This window comes from Sinohyriopsis cumingii, chromosome 5 (genome assembly GCF_028554795.1).
Source record: "Sinohyriopsis cumingii isolate HCF-2022 chromosome 5, ASM2855479v2, whole genome shotgun sequence".
Taxonomy (NCBI): Eukaryota; Metazoa; Mollusca; class Bivalvia; order Unionida; family Unionidae; genus Sinohyriopsis; species Sinohyriopsis cumingii.
The window spans coordinates 15,304,562-15,326,066 of record NC_142965.1 but is presented as its reverse complement, the minus strand read 5'-3'; the positions used below and the strand labels follow the sequence as shown (position 1 = coordinate 15,326,066).

The 21,505-nt window shown below is 36.3% G+C and overlaps 1 protein-coding gene across 2 annotated transcripts in view; it reads right to left on the bottom strand.

The window, feature by feature from the left end:
• Window positions 1–21,505, bottom strand: part of LOC149798688 (E3 ubiquitin-protein ligase RNF13-like) — a 56,123-nt gene that overhangs the window by 8,487 nt on the left and 26,131 nt on the right. For both annotated transcript variants that reach the window (XM_089957529.1, XM_089957528.1), the window contains exons 6-9: window positions 19,911–20,022; window positions 12,870–12,981; window positions 9,967–10,060; window positions 3,005–3,085 (exon numbers count right to left, since the gene is read on the bottom strand). In XM_089957529.1, coding sequence (XP_089813655.1) covers window positions 3,005–3,085; window positions 9,967–10,060; window positions 12,870–12,981; window positions 19,911–20,022 — 399 coding nt within the window. The remainder of the gene's footprint in view (window positions 1–3,004; window positions 3,086–9,966; window positions 10,061–12,869; window positions 12,982–19,910; window positions 20,023–21,505) is intronic.

Genomic DNA, 21,505 nt, shown 5'->3' with positions numbered 1-21,505 from the left:
TTACCCAATCATAATAATTAGCAGAATAGGAACAAAGTAGAGGGAGATACATCCCCTTATGGAGGCCACCTCCAGTCTCCTAAAGTATGTGAGACAGCTTCTTGAGAACCCTACCAGAGAAGACTCTATCTATCAGGCAGCGGCTTCAAAAATGGAAAATTTTCCTTCCTGCAAATCCAACATTAGTCATGAAACCATGTCTTATGAAGCTGGCAAACAAACTGGAAAGGAGACCTATTACACCATGGGTATAGGTCCAACCAGACCATGTTAAGCCCTTTTGGATGAAAGATCTCTTAAACTGGAAAATGTCGAATCCGATCTCCGTCCATGGCCTGGATAATGTCTGTTAGAGAACAGTTCCAGTTGAATGCTATGCTTGCGGCAACTGCCCTAACCCTGTGAGCCGAAATGCGCAACATGTATCTTCCTGTTCCTGTTTGTGAGGTAAAAATAAGCGTGCACTTGCTTGGTGCAATGGTTCTGTCATTTTAAGATAACACTTCAAAACTCATATTGGATCTTGAAGGTGGTCTTGAGCTATCGTGTCTGGAGTAGACTGGTTCCATTTCAAAAGTTTGCTTATCCATGGCCATGTGCCCATTCTTGGCAATAAAAAGGTACATTATGACTGAAACTGGCTGACCCATCTTGTCAGAGCTGCATGTAATTTGGGTCCACCGATAAGGCATTATTTTATGTCGCTACTGCTAAAGAGGAAGCAGATCATGTATGAAAGGAGAGGCAATGATTTCCTTGCGGGGGAGGAGGGGACACCACGCACGATATTGATCTATTATGTTGTAAGTGTAAGTAGATGGGTCCACCAAGTTTCAATAAAACATATAAAAACCAGCACAAAAAAAGGAACTGAAGCACCATTAATTAGATACTTCCATAGCTGGTGTGATAATATTCATTATGAGATGATTTTCCTGATAGGAAATGGCCAAGTGAAGTTTGATACAGGTACAATCAATAGTGTCATGACCATGAAGTAGTGCTAACAGATGAGCCAATGAAGCCTCCATATATCATATCAAATTACAATACTATCTATAGGAAGGCAAAATGAAGGCCTGTATGGGTGAATTCAGTGTACATGTCTATTTGAAAACAGGGTGAGTGCTGAGCTATACCATATATTTTACCTGGAAATTAGTGATAGCAAACAATCTAATAAAGCAATGAAGTTTCCAGGTATAATATAATTTACAATACTACATGTAGGAAAGCTCAAGGGTGGCCTGTACAGGTAAAAACATTGAAGCTTGGCACCCAGATGCTACGAATGCCTTGGTATAGAAAACTGGTCATAATGGAATTGTGCATATATAAAGAGTTTTCTATAAACATTGAGATTTGCATGCATTGAAAAAAAATTATAGCCAGAACTTATGGGGAAGTCACATAAGCTACCTGCACAATGTTTGAAGACGATAAAGTGTTAGAAATTTGTAATGGCAGAACCTTGTCCGCATAGGAAAAGAGAAACATTGGAAATACTGATGCAGTATACATTTCTAAGAAGTGAAGTCTCCTCCAACTTGTAATGGTAGATCTTCCAAAAATTGATTCTAGCTTTTGTGAGGTCTCTTGTGGTGAAAGCATGATTCTTAGCATTAGTGAAGTAGTAGCTGGGATATTAAGGGGGCGCTCACCAGATAATATGTACTTTTGAGAGAGTGACGTATGTAAGGTGTATGTAAGGTGAAGTAGTTTGCATTTAAAACATGCACAATGGAGAGAATGTTCGCATACCTCTATGCTACATTAATGTAATGTGGATGATATTTCTTTTGGATATTGTACTTTTGAAAATTTTACATGATTTAAGCATACTGCTAACTAAAATGGCTGCTCCCTTGTGTTAAAAAATCAGCTTGAATTAGTCTAAAGTACACTATACATAGCAGCTATTAAAATAGGGAAAATGAATTTTGCCAGACTAGACAATACCAGCTTCTGAAAGTGCAATGAATGAATTACCAAATATATAAAATGTAAAAAAAAGTTATCAGCTCTCTTTTATACAATTTATCTCTGAAGTTCAGGAAGTGAAAATGACCAAGTAGAGCTAGCACTTTTTTGAAAGGTGCACATCTGAAGTAAGGCCAAGCTGTATACTCTATAACCCATAGTACATCCATCAATCATACACCAAAATAATGGGAATTAAAGGTTCTTTGCATTATACCTAAGATATACAAGGTCTTTTTTAAATAGTCAGTATAACCAGTGAGGAAAGCCAGGGAAATTCTTTTTCTTTAAAATCCTAACCCTATGCAAAATACGAAACTGTAGAGCACCACCTAATGGGATTTGGTGCCAAGCCCTGTTCCAAGGGGAGATCACTCTGCCTGACCGTGACCTAGCTGGGCAGATAATTTAGCTTCTTTAAGCTAAAAATGTTATCTGGGAGGGGTGGATTTGCAAGGTAGTAGTAGTTTTCCTAAGGTATTATGATTGGATAATGTATTTAAAGTAGAAACTTAAAACTTTATAACTGAAAATAATGAAGTCACTGTCTCACCATGATTATGAAGGTAAGATAAATATAACTGCAAATGACTTTAAAAGCACTCTGAAATTAATGTTCCACTACTAAAAGTATATTGTTGTGGGCAAAGACTAATAATAAAATAATACATTACAACCATGTTAAAATTTAAGTCATTTGAAAGATTACAAAATAATACATTACAACCATGTTAAAATTTAAGTCATTTGAAAGATTACAAAAGATTTGAAAAAAAAGCAAATAAATGCATTCATGGAACATGAATACCTCATATCAGTGCATGAAATAACCTAAGCTCAAGTTAAGCAAGGTGTAAGGGATGAATATGCAGCTGAATGGCCAAGGGAAACAATCCATCCAACCACCATCATGCTGGGGCATAAAAAAGGAAAAATACACCGAGTTTGGATAATACCATACATTTGAGGACATTCTATTTTAAGTACTAAAAAAGAAAATAACACAATAAAAGCAATTCCTTACCATGTGAACAAGGAAGTAATCTGAGCTTGTCTCCTTCTTCATAATCATCCAGACATATTGCACATGCATCATACACATCACCTGCAAAATCCAAACATCCATTCAACACAATATAATTGTATGCCACTAGCTGGTAAAGGAAAGTAACATTTCCATTGGTCAGAATGTTGCCATGTGATCAAAATAACTTGCATATATTTTTGTATGAACTGTAAGAGAACTACTTTTCTAAGAATACCCACTTCTATAAATAGAGTCACATGTACAGCATAAGATAAACACTGCCAGTGAAGGCAGACACGAAGCATTAAAGGAAAAGAACATTCTAACAATTTTTTAAAAAAAATAACTGAATAAATTTGGCTTCCATTGGTTGAAGGACTGGTATTATGATGACCTTATTACGATCAAGCAGGACAATCTCAAGTGCTATAAATAGCTACATAACAGAAAACCCCAAACATATCTTACTACACACAATTAAGATTTCTGTTTTTTAATGATGCAAACAAAATAACATAACGTATAATTGAAATTTCAACTATACGAGTTTAACGTTTTTTTTCTGTGTGAGTCAGCAACTGACAGTTTATACCACGATAAACTCAGAAAAAACGTTAAACTCCTAATTACTTCTCCTCAAATTTTTTTATCAACAATTGTTTTTTTGTCAAAATTCACTAGCATTACCAATCTTATAATGTTACCTTGGTAAATATCTTTTTATACAGGTGAAAACAGAAACACATTTTACATGGCATATACTGCTGATGGCAAATTAAACAGGTGGGCTGAACTTGACATTAATGACTTTTTTAATATAACATATGCTCTTCTTTTTAAAGCAGAGGATAACCCATAAGTTAGCTGACAAATACATCACTGGAGAGGAATATAAATGCCTATCATGCCATTTCAACAGCATGTGAAATTTGCCACCAAGTCCGAGATCATTATGCCATCAGATCAATGGGAAAATATTGTGCCTGGTCCTTCTGTCCACCTGATTTTTTCGAGTTGAATAAACTGCTAACCATACTGCCTCCACCAGTGTTCCAAGTTCCAAATAAAATTAAGAACTGGTGAGTGAAAACTGCCACCCTCTGATGACCTTCCAAACCAAAATTTAGCATCTACAAAATGACACCAACCTTTTTGAACTACATGTATTTACAACATGTTTTAAGACAAAAACATGTCAGATGCAATTTATTCACACCATAACCTAGCATTATGCAAAGCATTTAACATCAACAATGTGTCAAGAATTTTTGGTCGTATTAAAAGGATTGCACATGTGCACCAGGTTGAACTCCACTTTAGACATGATTAAAAGGTTCCTGGAATTACAGCCAGCTGTTTATGCTGATTGAGCTATTACGGAAGTGAGAGGTATCACCAGCAGCATCAGTTCATTATCCGAGGAAGATGTTACTCTTGCCAAGGACATCATAACTGCCTGTTTCCGTTTCGAGAAATTACAAAAACTATGAGCTTGGAGAAGTCACCTACAGTATCACTCATACTTCCGTTTCATAAAAAGCTCCTGTCCATTACCTTAGCTGCCTATTATCAGACAAATGTAAAAGGCTACTTCTGATGATTTGCCTACCAGGTAAGTATACTAGAAATAATTATAACTTTGACTTTTGAATCAATCTAAAGATTTTACTATAAAGTTGAAGTCATCGAGAAATAGTCCCAAATCCACAATGATGTTCTTCCATCCGTTTGTATGTCACAAAATGTTAAGTTTTTGTTTTCACAAGTTGACATATCCATACCTATTACCTTGACAGAGATGGCATAACAAGCTAACTGAGGCTGCAGACCACTAGAACTTGTTTTACATCTGCCATTTTGAATGTGACAAGCATTATTATTATGTGCTCATTTTTTTCTCTGTTAACTTTACATTGTCAGAATCCTGCTGTATTTTATGATACTGAACTCATGTGCAATTCATACAGAACTCACATGAATAAAGGAACTACTTTCTATTGTAAACAAACAATGGACACAGACACCAGCACCTTTGATTTATTTTATTTGTCTGTGGATGAAGTAAACCAACTGAATGAACTAAAGCAGATGTTTCGTGGACTGACATAAATGAGCTGCTTTGCCACAATCGACGTTAACACTTTTGATACAATGTTTCGGATTTATGCTAGCGATATACGCCAGACAGGTCATATAATTGCTGAGTTTCTGCAAATAACATGCAAGTGACAAGGCATAAACTGTCTTCTTTAGCTGGTAATAAGAATGGCAAAAAAATATACTTTCAGTTTTTTATCCTGATTTTTCTCAAAAAGTACTTTCTTAGTTCTGCAAATCCAAATTACATGAGCCATGTTACGGGTTCTCAAGCTTGATTACACATTTCAAAATTGTAATGTAATTCTGACATTATTCCAAGTGCAATTACATCCTCCTTACTACACTCAAAATTATATTCTATAATGTCTTTTTGACAATATAAATTGAAAGACTTCATATTTTTCCCACACTGTGATTTAAATCATTCAATGACAAAACAGAAACACTTGCAGATGTCAACACGCTGTTGAAATCCGAAGTACTTCATGCAGAATTTGCACAGATAAATCCAGTCCATAATCACAAAATTTAGTAGAATTGACAAAAATACCAAAATCTATTCATTCCAGATCAAATGGAAAAGTTGTTGCAATGTGCATTCATTCACATTATGACTCTACATTTCAATTTTTAGTAGACCAAAATGGCATTTTCTTTCAAAAGTTATGTCTAGCAAGTGACTAAGTTCAAATTTATCTATATGTGCGCATTATTAATGTTAGTTTGGAATACGGCATACATTCAGTTACTTTGTTTCTTGTAGTGTTTTTTGTTTATATATTTAAGCCTTAGGTAGAATAAGAAAATGAGCATATAATAAAAAGGCTACTGCATTTGTATGGGAAAATATTAACTCTTTTTGTCGGATGGATATACTGCACTCCCAAGGTCGTGCAAGATATCATCTGAAAAACATTTTCATACTTTCCCATACAAATACAGTAACCTATAAATACAAAATTGTATTTTGTTAGGTATAGGAAGAACCATCTCTAGTTAACCAAGCTGACAGCGTCAAACAAGAGCCTGGAAAATCTTCTCAGCCATAGCTTCCTGTAGAACCATCCCTGCCAAAAATTGTTGATACTTGTAAGTTATTGTGTTTTGTTACTTTGTTGCTATATTTGCTAGTAGTTTGGTATTACTGAACCCAGACACTTCATCTGAAAATGGAGTTCCAATTAGGGCACTACTAGGGGCGTGGTAGGTATTGCAAGTTCCATTACCGTCCCAGAAGAGATTTATTAAAACTGAATCTGCCATTTTTGTTTCTTTGCTTGTGTTCTGTACTTCCAAAGGATTCCCTTTTTAAAATTGTTATTTACACTACATTTGCATAATATTATTGTTCAATTCCCCCCCCAATATTTTTCAATGATAAATACAGCCATAAACAATGTGACATTCTTAAATTCCTACTTCCATGCAAGAAAATATGAATGAAAGCCTTGAAAAGGGTTTGCGTACTCAAATCCATTTTGTCTTATTTTTCCAGGAGATGAGGTAAAATCAGATTATCCAGTACTCTCTGAGAGTAAGAGCCCACCTCTGACTGGACTAAAGTCGATTTTGGGTGACGTTATATTTGTTAGGGAGGACAGACTTGACAATGTGTGTGTGTGTGTGTGTGTGATTTGGATTTTTAGCATAGCATTAAAAAAATTTCAGTCATATCGCTATGATGTCTGCAGTGTGGCAGTTTAAAGTGATGTCTAGTACTGGGGCATCATGTCACAGACATAACATGATGTCCCACCTAGTCACATTATCCTGACACCAGGCCGACCAATCCTAACACTAACCTCTTAATGGTAAGCACCAAGCGAGGCAGCAGTTAGTACCATTTTTGTAAGTCTTTAGTATGACATTGCCAGGAATCAAAAACCCACGACCTCCCGCATCCGAGGCGGACGCTCTAACCACTAGGCCACTGGAGTGGTTGACAGACTTGATAGAGCGAAGCACAAGGTTGGCTTGTTTAGGAATGAACCTCTAATGTTAGATGAGGATCCTCTGAAATGGTGGAAAGCTCAGCAGTACAAGTTTCCACTCCTTGCACAACTAGCTCAGAAAATGCATTGCATTCCTGCCACAACCATGCCTTCAGAGAGTTTTTAGTACAGCAGGAGACATTGTTATTGTCGATATGTTAATTTTCCTCAGGAAAAATATGCAGTGGTTTATTTAGTGTGTTCTTAAATAAATTTTTTACAAATATAGTTCAAGTGTGTGGAGACTTTTAAAACAATGTTCCTGTGAAGTAATAATTAAAATACCAACAGACCAGAAATGACAGTGAGATTTTTATTTGCTGATAATTTGACTATTTATGATGTCTGGAGACTTGTTTCATTTTTATGTTAATTTTCTATGTTCATTTGACAACCATTTGAAATAAGTAACGTCACTTAGAAATGTAGTATTTTTCAAGTAGTAAATGTTATAGTGATTATTTTATTTGTTTTCATTAAGCTTTACTGTATTGCAATAAGTATTGCAATATGAGTGTTGGTATATCACAATGCATCACAATATGGTTTGGGGCATATCATTGCACCCCTAAGACAATCAATCAGTGCATGACAAGCTAAAATTGAAAATGGCCATTAAAACTTATTAAATTTGACAATGTTGTCCACTGTCAATTTTTTATGTTTAAAACTGACTTCCAAGCACTGATTGTAAAGGTTTAGTTCACACCTAAATACAATTAGAGTCTGTACAATTGTTACCATTATTTTTAGTCATGTGACATGCAGCATCTGCCAACGAATGATTTCTTTACAATCAGTCATGCTGCAACTTTAGACTTTTAAAAATCATTCCATTTATTTACATCTACTTACATGGCAGCAAGGTTCACTTCTGATTTCACACTTAAGCTAGTTATAAACAACATGAATTCAAGCTAACGTATATTCTTTCATTTTACTGCCATGAAACTTTCACCATTCAATAGAAATTACATTTTCACAATGTGACCATATTTTCAGGTAGGCTTTATATAGCTCACCTGTATAGTTTACATATTCATATCAGTTTGTGAATGCATATTTGCATATATACTGAAACTGTCAAGGCAAAAGAAAAACTTCAAGTACAAATCTACAACAATTTCTATTCATATTGTTATCTTTTATCCTAAATTATATATATATATATATATATATATATATATATATATATATATATATATATATATATATATATATATATATATGGTTACTTTCTCAACATAAAATGGATAAGTCATTTATACAACCAGCATTCTCTCCTGGATCTCTCCCTATCCTTGGGGACTACACCTTAACACATAAGGGGAGTTAATGAATTAGTACAAAGAATCTGCAAGCAATGATTAGAAATTAGAAAACAGGTCTGTTTTCTCCTAACTAAGCCATACAGCTGCTATAAATAGAAACTGAGGTCAAAAGTTTGAACATAAAACCAGCATGTTTCTTGGAAATAGGGCAGTTGCTATAAATAGAACATAATACTGTTAGGAAAGTGCATGCAAGGCTACGGACAAGAGTACTCTTATGTCGTAGTTAGGTAGAAGCCATCTTTTCTAGAATACAGTCTGAAAGATTAATGGGATGTTAATAAAAATAAGAAAATGAATTATTACTTTTCTGGAAGGGGGACATACAGAAAATGCGTAATCTGAATACGTTTACGCGTAAGGCATAATTTAGTGGGAAAAAAGCATAATGATTACGTCAAAAGCATAATGGTTGGCATGTTTGGGAATGCAATGTCTTAATAATCAAATAAAATAAAACTATGGCAAGACTACAGAAACTTTAAAACAAAAGACTGATGTAAATATTAACCCATGTAATGATGTGATCACTTGTATAAGCAAAGTGACATTTAAATTGCAGGCTCTGGGCACAATGCATATTCAAGCATGTCATTAAAAAAAACTAATAGGCTGCTGATTGTACAGTCTGCAATTTAACTATGAAACTTTTGTGGAGTGGATGTCTTATTTATAAAAGAAGTGATACATGAACTGTCATGTTATTTTCAGTCTCTGTCTAGTACCCTGTTTTGTTCAATGTTAATTTCTCAGTGTGTATTAATCCAAAAAATCTATATTTGGTCAATGATTTTGACAATTACATCCAGTCATAATCATCAAAGAGATGAACTCAACAGCTATGTGAAGCCCATTTCCGGTTGAGCCCATGTCCTGTTGAGCCCATTTCCTGTTTCCTGTTGAGCCCATTTCCTGTAAACATTGGCATTTATAGATAAAGGACTTTAGTAGTGCACGTACTTTAGCTGACACATCTTTAGGTATTGAAAACCTGATATTGGGAAACAGACATCAGTAGGGATAATCTGATTATTTACCTACTGAATTAAATATTAGTTCTGGACACATATTAAAATAGAATGTGGCCACTTGTGAGGGTAAAATTTTACATTTTTTTAATGCTGACCACTGGTCAAGTTAGAGGGCAGGATGTTCTTGAGGGTACTTTTGAATACAAAGTCATTGGTGCCATGGGATTCTGGCCTAAAAAAGCAGTTGGCCACTGGTCAGAGGGCCATTCAAGAGGGGGACTACTGTACATGTATATACTGGACATACTAAAAGAAAATTATATTAATCTTCCGTGACAAAACATACAACATCTTGCACTTTCATCGCTAAGCTGATGTATGTTTATGATTAGACAGGAATTCTGTAAGCTTTTTAAGCTAATTTAGTTTTGATATGTTAATACAGATGCAGTTTACAAGAATGGTTCAATGATTCACTTTTACATCACTGTTACTGTTTTTATGGCTACATTTGTAGTACAATGCTGCTTTGTTTGCCATTTGCTTGCACTGTAGTTAATACATACCTTTCTTGAACTTCTTTGTTGGAATTTTCTTTAAATGATTTGTTGAAAGTCTTGATTTCTTCTTTTTCCTAACATCTCTACACCATTTGAAAAGCTACAAAATATATGTTCAAAATTAATATCAACAGTAGACAGGTATTTAAAACAAAGAAATTGACAACTAAAAGGCACTTAAAAGCCTTTTGTAATTTCACTGATTGGAAACTGAACATATTCAAGTTCCAGCTGAAAAAGGTGTTATAACATATTTGACACTGATATCACAAGACAGTATGCGCACCTTGTATTGATAATTGTCTTAATAAGTAAACTATATGCATACCTGTATATAATTATATGCATACCTGTATATAACTATATGCACACCTGTATGTAGCTATATGTATACCTGTATATAACTATATGTATACCTGTATATAACTATACATATTATCTGTATATAACTATACATATACCTGACATACCAATAAAATAATTCTGAAGAAAAAATGGTGAGATTGATATTGAATTAGATACAAAAAGCCTGGAAGTTAAAAAAGATTTTATAGTACTTTGTCTTGTTACAAAAAGAACACAAGAACTACAGAGAGATCTACTTTATGATTCATTATAAAATACTGAATGGAATTTAGACTGGTTCAGTGACTGGCCAGTATATGATCCCTTCTCTCTTTATCTCCAATCATCTCTCCTTTGAGACTGAGACTGACTGGTTACATGACTGCTGAGGCTGAGGTTGGAGGGGAAGTTCCTGAGCTGTCTGTCTTTTCCTTCCTTGATTTGACCTCCAAACAGTAATGGTGATACAAAAGGTATCATCCACAATGTCAGGGAATTATGAGACGTACATGATGTCGAATGTGTACATGTATCTCACCGCACTAAAACCAAGTTAGCAGAGACAGTCAAAAACAAGGAATAATGTGCTGCTCTTTTGATGATTTTGACAATTCTATTCACAGACACCGCTCCGGTGGCCTAGTGGTTAAAGCGTCCGCCTCGGATGCAGTGAGTGTTGGGTTCGATCCCTGGCAGTCATACCAAAGACTTACAAAAATGGTACTAACAGCTGCCTCGCTTAGCGCTCAGCATCAAGAGGTTAGTGTTAGGACTGGTTGACCTGGTGTCAGGATAACGTGACTGGGTGGGACATCATGCTACATGTCTGCGGCATGATGCCCCAGTGCTAGACATCACTATAAACTGTCACACTGCAGACATCGTAGAGATATGATTGAAAAATTGTTAAAGCTACGTTAAAAATTCAGATCACACACACACACACACACTATCCACAGACTCCAATATATAATCATTACGTGATTTTTTTCCCAAGTTTAAATTCCCCTAAGGAGGCCAAATCTAATATTGAAGACATTGCTATGATGTGATGAGAAAGCTTCAATGTGCCGTGAAGCACGTTTTAATTAACTTTACAGAAAATAGGCACAATCATTTTTACAAACGTTAAATTTTCTTCTATGGTCAGGAGCTCAATCTGAAGGGCATCAGAGTGTGTTTTGTATCAGCGAGATTAAAAAAATCATGGGTAAGTGGTTTCTGTGAACTGGTGTACATGTATGATATTACCAAGGTTACTGGAAAATGTTCACAAGTCCCCCCCACCCCATGACTGATTTTCAAGAAATAAACTGTAAAACAAATGAGGACTCAGGAAACATTTTTTTACAGCCCTGTCATCTGGAAAAATAAATTAATATGAGAGAAAGACAAAGACAAAGACTTTCACATTAGTCACATTAGTCACCATGTTTTCACAACATATTTTTGAACAAGATATGCTTCCCCATGGTACTAATTCTTTAAAAGCATAACGGATTTAGATGATTATGGCACTACAATAGCAGTTCGACACATCAGTAAGTCTGGTTTATATTCTTTTAATTCTGAATTTCCTCTCACCTTTCCCACCTGCATCACTGATATTCTGACATTTATGTCACGGTGTGAAGTCAAAGCTCTTGTCCTTAACTGAAATGACTATGTCATGCCCTACCATCAAGAAATTTATAGAAAGATGTATTTTCTTCTCAGAAATTGCAAGGATAACATTCGTTCTGTCTTTATGAATGCAAAGATCCTACTGGACCTATCTATGTGTGGCTTTATGACGACCTTTGACAGGTTGGGTCAGGATTAATGTTGCACTTAAATTCCACCTGGCCTTAACATGGTCATTTTTGGATGTGTGCACTGAGGTTGGCAGGGGAATTCTTGAGCTCCATCAGTGGCCACCCAACCAACAAAAATGTCAAAATAACTGGGGTAGAAATGGTCAGAGGAGACTGGTATTACCAGTCTTTGACATTCACCTTACCTTGCAAATCTACGATAACTGGTAGAATTTATACTGCCTTGAATTGTTTTCAAATACAATTTATATTTGTTTTTATCCTCTAGGTGGGTAAATAAATTTCAGTATTTACACAATTAGCTCATAGAAAACATGGACACTACCTGATAGGCTGATTTGTGAAAATTATGTATAATAGCATAAATAAATACTAACTGGTGACAACTAAAATTTTAGTACCCATCAGTGTATGTGTGTGTGATATGGATTTTTAATGTAGCTCTAAAAAAAAAATCAGTAATATTGCTACGCTGTCTGCAGTGTGGCAGTTTATAGTGATGTCTAGCACTGGGGCATCATACCGCAGACATGTAGCTTCATGCCCCACCCAGTAACATTATCCTGACACCAGGCTGACCAGTCCTAACACTAACCTCTCTTAAACTTAAAGTGTCACTAAAAATAACTCTGGACTAAAAGAGGCACATCTTTCAAAAGTGGTCAATCTTGAAGATCAATTCAATAAAAATTTGATTCTCTAGCAAACTACAATAAAACTATAGTAAAATAATAGAATGTGCATACATACCACAAAACACAGCAATACAACAAAGCAGGTCCCAATTACAACAACAAAGGGCCACAGAACGGGGGGTATATATGGTTCATAATATTCCTTGTCATCAATTATTATCTCATATCTGTGAATAAAAAAATAAAAGTTCAAGTTAAAAAAACAGGGTTGGGTATAAAAATAGCATTAACTAAGCTGCATCACTGCTTCAATGTAATTGTTACTTATTGTCTTGAAATGCCAGGTCTGACCTTCAAATGCCAGGTCTGACCTTCAAATGCCAGGTCTGACCTTCAAATGCCAGGACTGACCTTTTACCTGTATACATAACATTACCATAGTTTCAAAATCCTGTCATTAAACATTAATGAAAGACAGACAAAGAACAGTATGTTGCTCTGTATAAAAAGCAAAAGGTACTACCAGCATAATGGTTTGCCCAGTAGACATCGTTGATAAGGGATAGAAAGAGTTGGTCTCTGGGGTGACAGCTAAGAACAGATTTTACTGCTTCTTTCCATTTTATGATAACATTTCAAGTTTCAACAACTAGAGCTAGTTCTATGGTAACACTTGTTTTGGTTTTTTCATCCCATTCCTCCCCACTTGACTAATCCAGGGAATGTAACCCAAAATCAGCTACCTACAAATGCACACACAAAGATGGATAAAGCTATATTAAAAAAGAACGGTGTAATGTTTGTATCTTTGACCTCTGACTCTCCTCTCAGGACCCAAAACAGCCTGGCAGTCCAAAATTTATACCATCTCACAAACAGTCACTACAAGGGCCACCCTATGTGCCAAGATCAGTAAACCTCCATCCAGCAGTTTACAAGTAGTGGTTGTGGATAGATGGACTGATGGATACATGGACAAACAAAAAGACATACAATATCCAATCACACTAGTGTCAGTTTCTCAGCAAGAAACAAATGTGGCATATAAAATGCCCAGAAAAATGGAAAAATGACTGCAAAATTGGCACACAGAATACTCAGAAAAACACTGAAAAGACAGCATTAAAGCTTTGTCCCCAAATGTGCACCACATTTTGTCTTCTTAAAAAGCATTCTGGATGCCGATTTGTCTTTTTATCATGAAACTTCAAGAAGTGTCACAACAAACTTTGGAGAAATTTCATGCATGTCAGTGCTTGTCTCACAGGTGAGTGAAACTGAAGAAGTGAAAGTAACCATCCATAAAGGATAACCACTTTATCCTGCACATGCCTGAAACAAGGATCAAACTTGGTACTGCTAAATTGCAGACCCAGTGCAAAACTGCTGTGCTATCCAGGTCTTTGTGCACAAATACCAACAACGTGTTCAGTTATTTCCAATGCTCACCAAGTCTAATCCCCATGCTTTCTTTTACATGTTTTGCCTGAGCCCAACCCCCACCACCCTCAGACCATAACCCAGGGGTTTCAGGTCAAAGCTGTTACATAATATTATGCAGATTCCCCCATTATAAGTAGCAATTGGTGTCCATAACTGCTGCCTGTTTACATACATGATTGAAAAAATGTGTGTGTGTGTGTGTGTGTGTGTGTGTGTGTAAGCAAAATGTCACTCAAATATACAGCAATAATTTTAACTTATGTAAATTAAAATATATTTGTTCACTTCATAGTATTTGTGCAATTGACTCTGTCAATACTGTTTCAAAAAGGGAACAAAGATATTATTACATATTTCTTTTTTTTCTCCATTAACTTTACAGTGTCATGATGATTCAGTATATCTGCATACTACACTGCTTCATACTACACTGATACTACACTGCTTCATACTACACTGCATCATATGAGTCTTAGAAGGTACTTTTTATTACAAACAAATAATGTATCAGAAGCCTGATTTATTAGATTTGTCTGTGGATGAACTAAACAGAAAGTAGAAATGCTAATGCAGGCATCCCCTGCACCTTTCATGCTTAACGGACTTTCCATACTAACACGGCGCCATATTGCATACACTATGGGCTAGTTTATTTCTATTAGACAACATAATGACGTAGTTGATCCTATTCGGTAACTGCCAGATAATTCTGTAAATTACCGTTACGCTGAGAATTTGGAATTATATCCCTTTGCACACATGAACATAGAAATTAAACCACTTGTTAAATCCACGTGAAAGGCAAATTTGTTGTTATTATTTTCCTTTGCTTGGTTCGACATTGTAAATATCGGAAGCAGACGATATATGTATGTACATCGGTAGTCATGCACACACCCCTTTGCTAGAAATGGACTTGTCCAGGAACTGGAAATAGATCTTGAGCATGTCCGTCTATTATATTGAAAACTTCCATTAAGCGTGAAATGCACAAACGATGACATTGTCTGGGACACTCCTCACAGTCAGGTTAGAAATTGTAAATCAGTGAATGAATTGACTAAGTTCCTTGCACTTTTTATCACATTAAAGGATTCCATGATTGAAATTGGTAATTGTTAGGGGGGTACAAACAAAAAGGGGATGTACAGACTATAACTACGGCGGGTTGCTACTGCTTTACTTTCATACTTCTTTCCTTTCTTTTTTTCATACTTGCCAAATAAATATTTTCTGTATTTTACCTCGCATGAAATTGGATTTAGCTCTTGAAGTCATATTTCTGTATTTGATATATTTTCCCATTCTAAATAAAGAAAAATTAAGGAGGGTGCACAGGCCTGCTTTTCCCAAAGAGCATCCTGACAAGAGTCAGGCATGAATAAGGAGTTTCTCTAGGCGTGGATGGAATATGTAGTGGCGGGGGGGGGGTAAAACTAATTTTGTGTATGCAACATTTACTCAAAGCTATTGCTCAGCTTTCATTTTGGTGCCAAAAAATACCCCCAAAGTCAGTTTGAAGTGAACATACAAACTGTTCAAAAAAGTGAACATATCTTCCTCTAGAGAGAATAATTGTCAGTATGACACAATCCACTCATGCAACTTGCTTGGTCCTTGGTAAGGTTATGTGTAGAATACGCACAAATAGTTTCTCCTTTTCAAAGATTACTATTACACAAGGACATCAGAGCAGGGTGGGAGGAGGGCATTCGACAATAGCTATCCATAAGAACCACATAATTAAAATTAGCATTTTTCCAAAACATTTAAAAACTACATTTTAACAGCAACAATATCCTACCCATGTCTATTCTTTAGCTGAATTTGTCAGTAAGAGGGTTGTTCCATCAAACTGATAAAAAGGAGAGAAATGGGATGTGCTCACTGTTGATGGACAGGTCTACGTTACGGAATGTTGGTGTTTCTCAGGGCCACAATGTGCTGCAATGATGGGAACCAGAGATAGACCACCTGCCCAAAATGCTGCCTTCTTGATGTCATCCAGGTAGAAGTGATTAAGACCTCATTGGCTTTTATTTTAAAAAATGAAAGGTCTCAATCAGTGAGTGAGTGTTTTGGACTTTTAATGTAGCCATAAATAATTTCAGTCGTATCGCTACGATGTCTGTTGTGTGGCAGTTTATAGTGATGTCTAGCACTGGGGCATCATGTTGCAGACATGTAGAATGATGTCCCACCCAGTCACACCAGTCCTAACACTAACCTCTTTATGCTGAGTGCCTAGCGAGGAAGCTGTTAGTACCATTTTTATACGTCTTTGGTATGACTCAGCCAGGGTTCTAACCTGCGATCTCCTGCATCTGAGGCGGACGCTCTAACCACAAGGTCACCAGAGTGGTCATCTAAATCAGTAAGAGACTGGTACACATTTTTAATTACTGATGATCCATCGTGAGATAGTGGCAGGTGGTATGTCTATGCTGCCCTTGTGAGGGAGGAAAAGAAACTTCCTATCCATTCTTTCCTTTGGATTCCTTATAACTGAAACGGAGTGCCCTCACAATCAATAAAGATGGGAAACCAAATCATAATTCCCTGCCAGTGTTGAAAGATAAGGCATAAATCTCACTTAGGCTTCACACAGAGGTGATAGCAAGTAGAAATAAAGTCTCCAGAGTAAGGTCCTGAAGGAAGCCTCACTCACAATGGTTCATATGGCTATTGAAACAAACAAGATCCCATCTTGGTGTTTAAGAGAGCATGAGACAGGTCTCTGCATCTCAAATACTTAATAAGATCAGCAAAGTGTGAATATGAACCAATTGCCATGCCTTGACAGAATTTAAGTGTGTTGGAAATGGCAGCTCAATAGCCTTTGACAGTGGATAATGAGTATCTTTTGTTCTCAAGATAAAAAAACCTGCAGCCAAAGTTACAGAGGGACAGCTTCTTTTCCTGCTGCACCAATCACAGAAGATTCTGCACCTGACTTCATAGACCTTGGATGCTGAAGCACTCATGGCCTAAATGATGCAACTCAGCCCAAAAACTTGTTCTGTCTGAGAGATCGCTTGAGATGAGCCAAGTGGAAAGGAGGAGAATTTGTGGGCTGTTGTGTAGGAAGGATCTCCAGTGATGCAACAGAAGATCCCTCCTGTGAGGAAGAGACCCGAGTCGAGCAATCAGTAGGTCTAAACATTCGCTGAACCATAAGTGATGTGACCACTGTTGGGCTATGGGAATGATGTGAGCAGATAAGTTCCAACTTTTTGCAGACACTGAGGTAGCAGTCAGAATGGTGGAAGGTGTATGCAAACAGCCCATTAACCCATAGACTAAAGCTATCCACTGCCCATGTTCCTTGATCTGGGACAAGAGATATGTAGGAGAGAAGTATGTTGTGGAGTTTTGTTGCATACGGATCCACTAGGGATCTTCCCACCCCTACCCACTCCAGTATAAAGGGTTCCTTCTGTGATGATGGCTCTACCAGTCCTGGAGAGACTCTCTGCCAATACTTCTTCTTGCCCAGAATGCCACGATCTGTATGTTCTCAGATGGATTGATGGAGACCACTCAGTAAGAAGCCTGCATGGGATATGTCGAACTTGTATGCTTATATAATACTGGGCACACCAACAAAGGTACTCCCATATCACGTGGCTAAGGTCAAGTGATTTTGTCCATCTTTGTTTGAAGATTTAGTTCACTGTGACTGAATCAACTGACATTATCAGAAATGTTTTCCAGGGAGGCATTAAGAATGGTCTTGATTACCAGGAGACTGATAAGAATAGCCTTCTCTTGCAGTAATCACTTGCCTCAAACCACCACAAAGTCCAGTAGCAACCCAAGAAACTCGCATCTGTACAGATTGCCCTTTCCAACAACAGGCTTTTAAAGGTATTTGCACTGCTATCCACTCTGAATTGCCAATGAAGCAGGAACTGTCTGATTTAGGTTGAGACTGTAATCTGGTTATTTAAACAATCCAATACTGGGTACCACTGTGGCAGAAAAGCCATCTGCAGGATACAGCATTTATACATCAGTGATCATGACAAATAATCACCCTACATTAAAAGGCTCTAACTGTTAGATATGCAAGCAGAGCTAACCAAGTCATGTCTAGCATGGAACGTGACCATCTTGTGAACTGCTGGTTGATTGGGCTAGGCCAGACAGCTGGACAGATAACTAAAATTGTGATGACAGTTTGCCATGTACTGGCATCATGGATATGGTCAGTCAAGCTGGTCAGCTATCTGGCCAGAGCAATCTGCTGGGTGTAGGATACCATCATTGTAGCAGCTGTTGAGCAATATGCTGTTTGCCTGTCTGAGATGACAGATTCATGACCACCAAAACTGTACACTGACCATCTAGATGGACTGCATCTGAGATGGTGTACAGCGAATGATGTACAATTTGCAGACCCAACCAACCAGCAAAGATGGTAAGGTAATCCTGCACACCTGACTTCAATGTTCCTAAGTCAATGCTTAGGCGAAGATAAATACTTGTGCCCAGTGTGCCTGCCAAATTGGGTTACAAATGGTCCTAGTTTCATCTAACTCTCCTGTTGACATTCTCAATGACTGAGCTTGTTGTAGTATGGGTACCAAGCACAATTCCAATATAGCTATAGTGGAATCAGTGTGGCTTCAGATGAATCTCAAATTATCATTGCTGTGGGCTCTGTTTTAGCTAAGTTCATCGAGTGGTTGGGGTTGGCATCTAAACATCTGCCATAAAACTGGTCAATGATTCCAAATTTGGATGAATTCTTACTATTCCATGTTTTGAAATCTTAGAGTGTGATCATTTTCAGGCAATTCAATTGCCTTTAAAGATGCTGGACTAAATGTGTTCTGCTAAAATGTTACATATGCTACTTGGGTGCATTAGAGAATTTTTGTACAGGCAAGGCACATCTATTGGTTGTCCTCCATGACTTAAAGTATCTGTACTTCTTCCACTTAATTGACATCTCTAATGAAAGAGAGAAGAATACAAATGAACAGCCTACAACAAACATACAAACTGTTCAAATAAGTGAACCCACATTTATGAGAAGACCTAAAAAAGCGTGTAATTAACCAAAATTTAAATACAATTATACCAGTGAAAACCTTAGTGTTACCAATCAGTACCACATGAACAATAACCAATAAAAAATATTTAAATACAAGCAAGTTCGCCATGTGTATCAACATTATGACATACTATGCCAGGTGTATCAACATTATGATATATTATGCCAGGTGTATCAACATTATGACATACTATGCCAGGTGTATCAACATTATGACATACTATGCCAGGTGTATCAACTTTATGACATACTATGCCAGGGGTATCACCATTATGACATATTATGCCAGGGGTATCAACATTATGACATACTATGCCAGGGGTATAAACATTATGACATACTATGCCAGGTGTATCAACATTCTGACATACTATGCCAGGCGTATCAACATTCTGACATACTACACCACTGAAAATAAATGCTGGACATTCAAAACTGCAAACAAATTGCAATGGATTCTTAGAAGACACTGTTCACAGTAAGTGAAAGTCTGAACTAGAATACATCCAGGATACAGGTGATCATCCAGTTTGTCTACATGACATATAGAAATATATTTTTTTTCATCTTTCTGGGATGGCGGATTCAGAGGTAACAGAGAGTAATCTCTACATGTTAATGTGATTGGGTAATCTGTTTAAAAGAGAAACTTACCGACCATTTGTTTCATATATTTCAGGCCTGCAATCATAACAGAATTTGGTTCTCAGTTTCATTCCATCTGACCAGCCCACCATTACTGAGGGAATGTTTATGCCATCGTCATCTGTAAAAAGACCACAAAGGAAGTTCTATAACATACAGAGAAATCAAAATGATGAATATCATACATGCTTTATTTACACTGCACTACACAGGGTTGATTTAAATTAGTCTACAATCAATTTCAAATTAGGTTTGAAGTTATAAACACATGCTCATGCTTAAAATCAGACTCAACAGAAAATGTTATCTTATGATCGGTCAGTGCTTGCATCTGCCAATCAGATGTCAGGCTATGGAGCTGAGTAGAAATCTATGCAACCTCAAGAACTGTTTAGTCTGTGTGCTTCTATTTAAAAAAATACTTTCTTAAAGTTTTCTTAGGATTTGCTTTTGCAAGAAAGGCAGAGAGTAGTGTACATGTTTCTGCATGAACTTTTCTCAGAACAATTGTGAACCCTGCAAGATATTAAAGTGAATTTAAGTCTGATGTTTATATTTTGAATTCTTATATCAGACTTGAAGCGCTTTAGCCCATGAATTCTCCTTACCAGCATTCATGTAAATCACATAAATTATGTAAATAATGTTTATCAAAACAATATTCATCCAAACTATTGGTTTCTCATAAACTCATGCATGACACACCCATCCCCTCCTCAGCAAAAAATGATTTCAATCATTATAAAATCTATTTATCTCAATATCTGTCCTGTATTCTGGCAAGTTTGTATTTATGAAATTGTATATATCTCAATATCTGTCCTGTATCCTGGCGAGTTTGAATTTATGAAGTTCTATTTATCTCAATATTTGTCTTGAATGCTAGTTAGTTTGTATTTATGAAGTTTTATTTACCTCAATATTTGTCCTGTATCCTGTTGAGTTTGTATTTATGAAGCTCTGTTTATCTCAATATTTGAGACGATGTATTTATGAAGTTATACTGTACTGATGCCATTAAGTTACAACTTGTGTTTGCAGTAAAAAAAAGTCAAAAGGTTAAAAATATAGAAACATTGCTACGATGACATAACAATCTAAGAATCATCTATGTACGTATACATACACAATTTCCCTTGATACCTGAAACAGTTTCTGCTTAATCAAAGTTTTCATAAAACATGTCCAAGTCCAGTAAGTCCAAAGCTGTGTACAAAATATTTATAAAAATGGTTTTATGAAATGAAAACCTACTCAGGTCATGTACATAATAATAGAAATAAGCCTATGAAATTTCATTTGTCTACCTTAAGAGGTTTTGGGACAATCATGTTAATAAGAGATGCAGAATATATGGATGGACAGTTGATCTCAGTAATAAGTAGAAGGAGCACAAAAACACCAGTCAAAGTATAACTAGCACTTGCATCCCTAGCAAGGAATCAAATAAGACTTCCATGAAATGTGGTATCTTGTCCATGAACTGCATTATCATAACACATCTGTTTGGTTAGAAGTTGTGATAGAATATTGCTGAATATCAATATTTATTTCTTTATTTTTTTTTACATCAATTTTAGATTTTGCCCCAAAAAAAGCCATTT